The 12,010-nt window shown below is 31.8% G+C and overlaps 2 protein-coding genes across 2 annotated transcripts; both read left to right on the top strand.

The window, feature by feature from the left end:
* The first annotated feature begins 2,475 nt into the window (after nucleotides 1–2,475).
* LOC105631352 (Dormancy/auxin associated family protein) lies at nucleotides 2,476–3,630 on the top strand. Its single transcript, XM_012213441.4, has 3 exons — nucleotides 2,476–2,934; nucleotides 3,015–3,096; nucleotides 3,189–3,630. Exons 1-2 carry the CDS (start codon nucleotides 2,628–2,630, stop codon nucleotides 3,086–3,088), a joined length of 381 nt encoding a protein of 126 aa, XP_012068831.1. The 5' UTR covers nucleotides 2,476–2,627; the 3' UTR covers nucleotides 3,089–3,096; nucleotides 3,189–3,630.
* Nucleotides 3,631–5,542: 1,912 nt separating this feature from the next.
* Nucleotides 5,543–6,992, top strand: ASIL2 (sequence-specific DNA binding transcription factor). Its single transcript, XM_012213442.4, has one exon. It carries the CDS (start codon nucleotides 5,686–5,688, stop codon nucleotides 6,781–6,783), a length of 1,098 nt encoding a protein of 365 aa, XP_012068832.1. The 5' UTR covers nucleotides 5,543–5,685; the 3' UTR covers nucleotides 6,784–6,992.
* The last annotated feature ends 5,018 nt before the right edge of the window (nucleotides 6,993–12,010 follow it).

Genomic DNA, 12,010 nt, shown 5'->3' with positions numbered 1-12,010 from the left:
GTATCATTAGCAAGTTGCTAGTAGAATATAATCATATCCTTAGTCTTGGAAAAATCATCAAGACTCGACCTTTCCCCGTTGTATTTCTTTGCAAGTGGCTTGCTGCCAGCATCATCATCGTTATAATAATAGTTGATGATAATATTTTATTTTCACATAAATAATCGTTTAGATTAATTAAATATGAAATTAAATATTCAAAATTTAGAAAAATTACGTGAGGGGTCATTGAACCGCTGGAAAAGTCCAGACCCGCTTACGGAAAATGGTAAAATGGTAAAATGGAAATCATAATAGAATATATTATTAATTTCATAAGTTGTAACTTGTTTTTTCTAAACTAAAACAAATTGATTTGTTTAAGTTTTATGGCTCAAATTTATTGAAAGCCAAAATTGCGAACAAGTTACTTTCAATTTAATTGATTTTTCATCCTAATTATAAATATTTTTATTTCGATTGTATATTTATATTTTCTTTGTATATGAATTTTCATAGAATAATTTATATTTATATTATCCATATCTTATTGTTATTAATAATTTAATATATTACATGTCGATGCCTCATGACCCGAAATAGCGCATCTCACCCGTACATGCATATGAAGACGGAAGACTAAATAAAGTTTTCCTCTAAGGCCTAAACGCCAGTCCATCCAGCTGGGCCTTAATACAGCCTTCTTGTTTCCGAAAAGCCTGTTTTAAAGGCCACAACCCACGATTGTAATATATTTATTACAATTATAGGCTTGAATAAGCTAAATTGGTAATTGATCTCTGAGATTTAACAGCGTTAAATTATTTAATCATCTCATCCAAAAATGAAATTTTTATCATTGACTTTTTACTATTTAATTATTCCTCATTCAATAATAAAATTATAGTTTATAAAAGACTCAAACTCGAGATTCTTCACTCCTTCATCATCTTCAATAAGATATGGAAAAATCAACCAGACCATACCTGATTAACTATAGTTTATAAGGTTAAATCTTAACTACTAATCAATGATTTTATCGAATGATAAAGATAAATTAGTAATGAAAAATATAAATGCTTTCTATCACTGTCACAAACCTAACCCAATTGAATTATTGCATTCAACTATACGCAAGTATAAGGTCATGGCTCCTATATAAGTCCTTTTACATATTGAAAATCAACCTTTATTAATTTTTTGGGCCTTCACCAAATATGATGGACATGTACCACCAATATTGAAATTGATTTACGAGACTCTAATTTAATTTTATATTCTATTAAATAAAAAAATTTCTTTTTTTTTACCAACAAATTACACTCTCGAGTATTTAAAAAGACTTTATATTTACGAATTAAACTTGAGATTTTTATTTATTTATTTAGTAGAATTTAATTTAAAAATTGATCGGATGGAATAAAATGAGCATCACAGTGGCGCAGGTAGATATAATGACTGGATGAAGCACGTGACTAGGCAGGCAGGTGGGGTCAAGAACGATTTAACATTCCATCCCACTCGCTCCCTCACTCGCTGTTGATGGATCTGAGATTTAGTACAAAGTCCAATCTTATCCAGTTGACGTGTAAACACTCGAAAGTAAAATGTATGTGGGGTCCACTTGTCCATTGATTAGTCATCCAACCCTCCAATTATTTTGGGGCTGAATTTCTTCTTCTCCGTCCACTCGGCTTCACCAAATTAGTTGGCTATTTATTTATTTTCTTGTCGTCCAACTTTTATAATTTATTACTACTTGAATGCCTACCAAAGAATCATTTTGGTTTGTAAGTTCATTAAAATTTTAAATAATCTATTTAGCTCACTTGCTAATGTTTTAATATTTTAATTACTATAATTAATAAATTTAAATAAATTATTAACATGAAATTCGTTGATAGAATATTTTTATATGAATTTTATCTATAAAGTTAGGATTTAAAATTTAAAATAGTTATTATTCGGATTTAAATATCATTTTTTGTCCTAAATAGAGACATTTATATGACAAAAAAAAAAAGACTTGTTTACAAATCTAGTTTTAATTAATTAATTGGTTAATTTGCTATAATAAATTTATTTGCCCTTAATATATGCTATATATATATATATTTTTTTTTTTTTTTTGAGAGGAGATTTGCTATATATTTAATAGTAATTTGTTTTATATTGATGAGGGAAATGGCTTTCATGCATTTTGTTTTCTTCAACGATCAGCATTCAATTCAACAGTCAAATAGTAATTATTAAAAAATAATAATAACTAAAAATAGCATTTCTAGTCAAATATTGGTTCGAAGAAAGAAAAAAAAAAAGTAAAAAAATCAACGGCTCCTAAGAAAGCCAAAGTAGCCGGAGCCATTGTATGATTAGAGCCATCAATATCTAAGTACCACCTTATCCCTTCTTCTTCTTCTTCTTCTACTTCTTCTTCTGTCTATAAAAAAACCCTAAATCACCATTTCCATCCCAGAATAATAATATATAGCAGTAATAATAAACACCTCTTTCAGCCTCCTCTCTTATCTTCTCTCTGCGTTTCGCCCCATCTCCTTTCTCAGTAACAGTCCTTTTAAAAACACAAAAAAGGAAACCTGTTCATTGAGATAAAAAATATATATATATTCGATATATAATTAATAAAAATGGGATTCCTCCATAAGCTGTGGGACGAAACGCTAGCAGGGCCAATGCCCGAATCAGGGCTGGGCAAACTGCGAAAGTATGATTCATTCTCAGGTGCAACAGGCGCACCGCGATCATCTCCAGAACCTGTTTTTCCTCATCATAATGAGGATCTGCCTATCACTCGAAGCATTACAATTCTTAGAACTAATTCCAATAATTTCAAGAACATTTCTCTTGATCCTGGTTCGGCTCCTGACTCGCCTTGCACTCCTCGCACCCCTTCCACTCCTCGCACCCCTTCCACTCCTCGCAACCCTTTTTCGCGTAAGTTTGAATAATTTAATAAATCAATCATCGGAGTTTTAAGTATTTCGTTTCGATTTTAATCTGAAATTTGCATGCAGCTGGAACACCAAGCGGGGAATTCAAGAGATTGACAAGGAGAAAATCATCTATGGATGCATTCGGACCGCGCTGACACTAGAAGTCTGTCTGAGCATTTCATATTCTTTTTCTCTTTATAAAAATCGCATTAGATCTTTCGTTAATGTCTTTGGGTATCTCTGTTTTTGTTGCAGGATTGTGACGAGTGTTTTGGATCGTTGAGAGAGGAAAAATTGACGATTTTGCTTTAAGAATCGGCAACAATTAATTATATTTTTAATTAAACTCTTGTAAATACAGAACTTCTCTGTTGTAATTATCATCATATAATATATATCTATATCTTAATTAATACCCAGAATAAGAACCAAACTGTTGCTTCCAGAAGTTCGTGAGAGAGGAATAATGGAGTAGGAAAACCGGCCGGCTCTCCTGATATGGATTTGAGCTACAGAGCTGTTACCTTCACCATATGTATATTTTTGTTGGGGTGTTTGTATTCTTTTTTTTTTCTTTTCTTTGTAATATGGTTTTGCTGTTCTTGTGCATAGCATTTGGACCGACCATGTATGTATTATATAGATTGTCCTCTTTCAATCAAACTTAATTGAAGATTATTATTATTTATTATTGCTATTTTCAACTCAATCTTCAATCAATAAAATCAATGCATGTAAGGAAGCACAAAAGTATAATATTGAGAAAGCTCGAACATAGAGTATTTAAGGACGAACACGATATAAAATTATAATAAATCAATTGGCTTACGACTTTAAAATACATATTTTTATATTTAGAGTGAAAATATTACTAGTATTCACGTAAAATTCTCTCCGTCTTATTAATGGCAACTCTAGTTGAATGAAAAAAAAAAAAAAAAACTTTTTCTTATTTACGACATATGAAAGCGGTTTTTAGTTTAATTTGGGAGTTAGGAAAAGAGCATTAAGAAAAAAAAAAAAGAAAAAGGCAATCATTCTATAAATACTTGGCATTTAGGTCATGACAAATGCACCTACCGAGAAATCAAGCCTAAATTGAACCGGCAACCCAACAAATACAAATATACAATTCAGACGATTTTGGATTACCGGCAATAACACGTCACCGTCAACCAATACCCATTTATTTCTTAGCTCCCTGCATTTTCTGACCAACTCACTTCACGACCCACGTGAACTCTAGTTTTCTTTCCTACTTATGCTCATTGCTCACCTACAACTGTCGGTTGCCGTCGGCGGCCTTACGTTAATCTCACCTGTTGGTCACTCTCAGTTACCACTGTTCATTCCTTCAGTCGACACGTTACCACTGCTTACCGGTTCTTGTAACCTCCGGAGTTAGTTCACAAGTTCTCAGTCTTCCTGGAAGTTTAATTTGACATGATGACCATATTACCCCCAACTAATTAAACAGTTGTTTTTAACTTTTTTTTTTTTTAAACAATTTAAAGTAAATTCATCTTTAATATTATCTTTGATTCATGATACTTATTACACTTGTCGCATTTATAGTTTCAAATAGTAATAAATATTTTTTTTCATATTTACCTTTGTATATGATAATCATAAATGAATCGAGCTCGAGTTCAAAATCTATTAACCAAAATGGCGTCGTTTTAATATAAATTTTAATAGATTTTGATTTATTGAATTAACTCGTGAGCACGGCTCGATAAGTTTATTGAACGAGTTCGAAAGAGTTTTTATTGAGTTAAGTCTCGAGCGGCTTGATTCGTTTACAACACTAAATAAATGTATTAATTTGAAAGATATTTAAAAACTAATTAAATATCTAAGTCCTTTAAATAAAAAAAAAAAAGGTAATTTCTCCTCAATTTAGTATTAATGCACTTTATTATACATGACATGAGTATTAATTTGTAAAATAAAAAAAAACAAACTTTAATTTTTTTTTTTTGAAAAGACTTATTTATTTAACAGTAAAACTAATTAAAAATATAAATTCTCTATATAGAAAATGAGTTAATTTCACCAATTATTACATAGCTTAGCATTAACATATTTTATTGTGCATAAATATTAATTCGTAATACAAAAGATTCAAATTTTAATTTATATAATAATAAGAGACATTTCAAGTTTCCATAAAGTGTAGCTCAAAATTTAATAAGAGTAGGTTTGGATAATTCTTTAATTAATTGACACCATAAAACGATTATTGTTTAAGTTAAAGTAGCACTGTAAAAGAAATTATTGTACTGGTTTTTAGTTTTTTAGCTTTACTTTTTACTACGAGAGGGTATTATAGGGAAACCCTGAGCACCGGGAACTGGTAAGCAGCTGCGAAAAGGCAGTCACTTTAATTCCACTTAAACACCATGGTGTTTTCCGTCAATTCCACACTCAGAAAACGATAACGCTCTTCAACTACCTAGCCGGCAACTCTCCCCATCACGCCGGTGACGGAAATCTCTACGCTTTTCCAATAATATTCCTCCACCTCACCACCTCCCCAACTCCAATTCTGTCCACGTGTCCCTCCCATTCCTATTTCCATACCCCACCTTCTCCTTCTCCGTCAATTCCCATTTTCCTCCGTCAACGTTTCTCGTATATATATATACACGCAAATTCATTTCCTTATATTCTCTTCCTTTCTCTCTTTTGTTGTTTGTTGTTTATCTGAGGTTATCAGATCTGAGCCGTTGATTGTTCCGAGTACTTTGCAATGGACGATGATGAGGAGATTCAGTCACACGCTTCAGCGGCCACCGGATCTCCGTCGCCGTCTCCGCCCAACGGAAGAATTACTGTGACAGTTGCTGCCGCACCGCCGTCTTCTCAACAGGAGCAGCAATCGCCGCAACGGATTAACAACAGTAGCTTAGCCATCATCCCGATCCAGCAACCAAAGACCAACGGCGGCGGTAGAGAAGACTGCTGGAGTGAGGGAGCGACAGCGGTTCTCATAGATGCTTGGGGAGAGAGATATTTAGAGCTGAGCAGAGGAAATCTAAAGCAAAAGCACTGGAAAGAAGTGGCAGATATCGTAAGTAGCAGAGAGGACTATTCAAAGGCGGCGAAGACTGATATTCAGTGCAAGAATCGGATTGATACGGTGAAGAAGAAGTATAAATTAGAGAAGGCGAAGATTGCTGCAGGTGGTGGACCGAGTAAATGGCCGTTTTTCGAACGGCTAGATCAATTAATTGGTCCAACTGCTAAAATTCCTGTTACTGCTACTGCTGCAGCTGCTTCTTTGTCTAACAAAGTTCCTGTAGGAATTCCTGTTGTTGGGATTCGCAGTGGGTCTAGTCAATATCAGTTTGGAAAGGCCCAAATGAAGAACAACCAAATTACAAAAAATCAGAATGCGAAAGCACAGTTTAGAAAACGAAATCAGGTGGAGAGAGAGTCATCTTCCGATGAAGAGGAGGAGAATTTTCCTGATTCAGATGATAGTTTACCACCGGAAAAGAAACCGAGGGTTGTTCAAAGAGGAGTAAATACAAAAATAGGGAAGGAAAAGAAGGGATGGGGCAATTCAATTAGAATGTTGACACAAGCGATATTGAAATTTGGTGAAGCGTATGAGCAGGCAGAGAGTGTTAAATTGCAACAAGTTGTGGAGATGGAAAAGGCTAGGATGAAATTTGCTAAAGAGCTTGAGTTGCAGAGGATGCAATTTTTCATGAAGACCCAAATGGAGATTTCGCAGTTGAAGCGTGGAAGAAAAGGAGGAAATGGAAGTAATCACCTCCACAGTGGTAACAATCTTATTCATAATCATAACGCTAATAACAACAATAGTGATAGTGATAACTAAGAATGGTAGATTTTTGGGTTATAGTTGAAGTTTAGATTTTTTTTTTTTTTTTATAACATTACAGATTGTTAGATTTTCTCTGTGTTATGTGGGTAAAAGAAAAATAACCCATTGAATTATATGGAGAAACTTTGTACTGCTGGGAACTCGTAGTGTTGGATGTATCCTGCTTAGTGATTATGAAGCTTAATTTATGACAGTTCTTTTAACTTTTGTAGCATGTGTAGGGATAAGAGAATTGATTAATATTTGCTTCTTTTCTTCCAAAATGTTGGCAACTTCTAGATTACTCTTGAAGTGAATGAATGTCAATATAACCCTCTTGTGTACAATTTAATAGCATCTGCAGTTCCTATTGGTAAGAATTTCAGGAATTTTTTACTACTTTATAACAGTTGGAATTGGAATTATGAAGTAAATTTTTTTGCTGGATGCTTTAGTTCCATGTGCCTGGGATTTATCGATTTTGGTTGTCATTGTGTAAAAGATTTCTGCTTTTACTGCCACTGCATGGAATAGCTCATATGATTGTGTGACACTACTTCGAAAATGTACATGGAGATGAAGACTCAAATGCAGCTCGTGGTGGAAGTGCCAATAAAACCAATTCTCAAGGAGAGACTTAATTTACCCCCAGCTATCACTAGCTTGAAAAACTGAAAAGCCAATTTGCTTGGAGCAAGTTGATCATATGTGGCACTTCTAGAACGACTTGCATGGAGTTATTGCTGATCTCTACTTCTTTATCAACAGGTTTTTCTCTTGAACTTGGAATGTATTGTATTTTTCACTCATTGAAGGGTATTTATAGGTGCAATATATAACTCTCATGAAGTAACTTAAATGACATGAATGCAAGTCAATGAACTGAATTAAATGACAAATATACTAACTGTAATTAAATGCTAATTTACTTGCACTAGCATAAATGAAACCACACGTTAATTTAGACATTAAAATTCAAATTTTCTTTAACAATAACATGTAAAGATAGAGACAAACGCATGTTATCTTTGCATTACTATGTATATTTTGCTTGTTGGAAAAGATAGGTGCCAACTGGTATGGTTGATATTCTCACCTATAAGGATAGAGAGGTTTTGACCACATGAATTTTCATTAATTTAATGAGTAAAAATGGAGGAGGACTGTGTAGCTCATAGCTCACGATATTCTTTTGGCTCGTATTAACTTCAATTTACTATGACTAAATAGACAAATATGCTCGAACAAGGGGCAGCTATCAATAAGTTCCCTAAATAAATGATTCTCTGTGCAAACATTCCTAATACAGAGGATTAATAAGCGAGTGCACTTTATACATAAGACGCCTCAAGCTTCATATTGCAGCCATATAATATCAAGACAGTTTATTTATGCAGCAGCAAAAATTTCGTTAGTCAAAATATATTTTTGTCTGGTGTTACCTCCAAAAACCATCAAGTAAAACAAGAAGAAAATCAAAATCTTTAACGCCATCCTGTATGGCAAGTTGTACCCATTTCTGTCCAAAACAGAAGCCTAGTCAAAAGATCCAAGTGGATTTGCTTCAGCCTTTGACCAGCAATGATTCCATTAACTGCTTCCTTGACCATTGGAGTATATTTTAAATGGAGGACTCAGTTATGCTGCTAAGAAAACACATACTCATCAAGCATGGCACCAGAATTGCTTAATTATTGCAACTACACAAGACACATCTATTAAGATTTGCTCGATATCTATCTCGGAAGACATGACTTTTGCATAACAGTTAATTCTTGAAATCTCTCAGAATCATATTCTCAAACACACACAGGGTCGGAAAATGTGGCTTAAATCTTCCGAGGGAAATGAAATCTGAATTGATTGAATCCTCTACTGAGCTCCAGAAGTCCAAAATTTTGTACCTTTTCTATGCCCCAACATTGACATAGAAAAATATCATCAATCAAAGAACAGCTAGTGATGAGTTTCATAAATAAATGATCCTCTATGCAAACATAGTATAAAGAAGGAAACTTTGCACAGAAGGAATCCCCCAGCTTCAAATTGCAGAAATATAATCTCAGAATAGTTATTGATGTAGCAGCAAAAATTGCTCCTAGGTAAACTATAGAGTTTATATTCAACATAATGAACCCAAAATCAAACTCTTCGACGCCATTCTGTATGACCATTCCGACCCATTCAAAAATTTCAAGAAGTTTGAAACTTTCAAGTAGATTTGGCATATATATATAGTCACAAATAGAAAATCTAAAAAGGATAAGAGTCCACAAAAAGTTGAAGAAGAACTGCACCTGTAGCTTATTGACGAGAGCACTGAGTAGGTTAACAAGCATGCTAGGCACGCTAGATTTTGATTCTGTCGTTACCCTGCTTAACAATAAACGACCGCAGAAATCTTTGAAGGCCACCGTCGTTCTAAGGAGTACTGGGCTGTTGGCACTTGAAGTTATGGACGCAAATCTCATGTTTTGAAAATCCAGCCCATGTTATACATAATTATGAAATTGTTCAATTATATATTTATTTATTTATTTATTTTGTCCCTTACGATGCTATATAAAATTGGCATTAAAATTTTTATTTTATTATTTATTAATATAGATAAATTTTGAATTACTGTATAAATGGATCATATAATGGAATTTCTTCATAATGTATTAAATTATAGGTATACACGCAGATATATAGATATTAATGTTGATTAAAAAATTGAAAAACTAAATTAACTATGAAAATGTAAAAATCCAAAAAACCAAAAAAAAAAATCTAAATTATTGGGTAATTTTTCTACTCCAGTATGCTTTTTTATTAATTTTTTGAGTGGGAATCTTTTTAATTAATTTTATTGTTTTTTGTATTTGTATGTGTTTCTATATATATATATATATATATATTTTAGCTGGAGCTATTAAATTATTATTTGATACCAACTAGCAAAAAACCGATAGAAACCTTCATATACATTGTCTTTTTAATAATGAAAAGAAAATGGATATATCAAAAAGAAAAAAAAAAAGTGAAGAAAAAGCATAAAGATAATTATTTTTGGTATCCCAATGAGAAATTTTTGCCATTTTAAATTCTATGAATGGAGCCATCAAAATGTTATACGCACACCTAATAATGTATTTTGTATTGTATAATAAATTTAATTTACATTTTCAACGAATAAACTCTTTCTAACTCATATTTACAATATTAGGACTATATCCACAAAGATATTTTAAATTTTGGCATCAATGTAATATAGTCTCTAATATCAATTTATACACTAATTGAATTCAATTGAAATCAATCAATCAATTGCTTATCTCCATATATATCAAAATGCAAAGCATATGACTGAATCAAATCAAATTGATTCATTTCAATTTGGTTAGCCTACCTAAAAGGGATCAATCTTGTTAGTTTGAACTGAAATTATTAGTAGTTTGATTTGATTTTATAAAAACTAATCAATTATAATCAAAATTGATCTGAAATAATAAAAAATGATTAAAACCAACAGAATCGACTGATTCAATTTGAGTATTATATGACTCATATAGAGAATAACTATTTTAAAATAATAATTTTTATATCGAAACTCGAATTTAAATTTTTTAATTAAGAGAAAACGAGCCTCGAAGGATCTATTTTAACCACCTTTGATTTGGTCTTTGTGAAAAGGAACAGAGAAATTTATCGTATATTGTGCTACATCTAGAAAGTACTTCCTTTTCCAAGAGAATTTTCCAAGAGCAAATCCAAATGCTATCGCTGTTGATCACTAACGGTGCAAAATTGACCGTTTGTTGCATTGCGGCCAAAGGCAATTCTACTCTACACATCAGCCTCGCCGACCATACAATTAGTGGGCCCAATTCCGAATTCAAAATCTGAGGTAGTTGTAGAAAATTAGAAATACATTCATCACGGAATCGGGACCGTTGGATATCTAATGATTTTAAGTGAACCAACCATCAGCAAAAATTGATAGGTGGTCCAGGCCCCACACAAACCACATTCTGCCAATCCGGCGATCTTAATGGTGGGGTCCAGCCACATGTGTATCAGAACCGTCAATTGGTTTAATCATGGGAAAAGAAAGATTAACAGTCATAGGTTAACCTCAAAATCATGTAAAAAGATCTTTGTTTATGTAAATTTTTTGCTTCGGTAACTAATCTCAATCAGATGATAATAATTGTATCATAATCACATAAACTTGGTAAAAGTGTAAATATAGGACTTTTAATGGCCAAATTAGAGCTAGTCATATTTTTTATTCCACGTGTCAGTCAATCACGTTATACAAAAACCCACAAATGATTTACAATGATTTTTTAATTTTTTTTATGTTTTTTTTTTACCACTTTTTAGTCTTTCTCGAAGTTTTTGGTTAAACGACACAGCATACAGGTGACTTATTGTCTGACACCTGGATTGACGGAAAAATTGTCAAAACGGATACGAACAAACCAATCATTTTTCTTTTTCTTTTTCTTTTTTTTTCTGAAAAAAAATCAGTTTTTAATTTATAAATACTTGCTACGTTTGGCAAAGCACAGCCAACATAAAATTAATCAAGCACACGTTATATATTAGGGGCATAAGAAAAGATTAATTCCTTAGCAAATCAACTTATTCTTCATATTATTTATTAAAATTTAATTTTTTAAATTAACATAAAAAATATTATAAAATTATATCGATTAAATATTTACTAAATAGTTAAAAATATAAAATTATTGTAATAAAAATTGTGTTAACCACACACCAATTAATATTTGTAATTGATAATTTTTGCATATAAGAACCCATTTTGGAACAAATGAATTTCATTAAATTTTGTGGATTCATTTGGAAATCCAAAAAGTTTGTGTTTAGAATGAAAAAAATATGAATTTAAATTCTAAGAATTGAATTCCATAAAACTGGGTTAACTTAGTTCAGATTCTATCAAAATTGTTAGAATTTACAAATGAATTCCACGTATTAATCCAATAACATTTATATTAACTAAATTGACTTCTTACCTCAAATATTATTGACTAAACTGGCCCCATTTATTTTTTCTTGTATTTTTTTTTAAGAGTATGAAATTGCTATTGTGTATGACTATGATTATATATTGAATCAAATGAATTTTTAATTTTAAATATATTTAATCTATTAATAAAAATAAATGTAAACATTTGCAATGATTAAAAATATGAAATTTAAAATTTAATTAATTAATTATGGTGGAATATGA

The sequence above is a fragment of the Jatropha curcas genome, chromosome 1, assembly GCF_041381405.1.
Source record: "Jatropha curcas cultivar XTBG-Jc1 chromosome 1, XTBG_Jcur_1.0, whole genome shotgun sequence".
Lineage (NCBI taxonomy): Eukaryota > Viridiplantae > Streptophyta > Magnoliopsida > Malpighiales > Euphorbiaceae > Jatropha > Jatropha curcas.
Note: the sequence above shows the minus strand (reverse complement) of the source record. Positions and strands in the feature narration are given on the sequence as shown.

Coding starts and splice junctions, on each gene's coding strand:
- ASIL2 (XM_012213442.4), top strand. CDS start 5,686: ATGGACGATGATGAGGAGATTCAGTCACACGCTTCAGCGGCCACCGGA.
- LOC105631352 (XM_012213441.4), top strand. CDS start 2,628: ATGGGATTCCTCCATAAGCTGTGGGACGAAACGCTAGCAGGGCCAATG. Junction 2,935..3,014: donor TCCTCGCAACCCTTTTTCGC/GTAAGTTTGAAT, acceptor ATTTGCATGCAG/CTGGAACACCAAGCGGGGAA.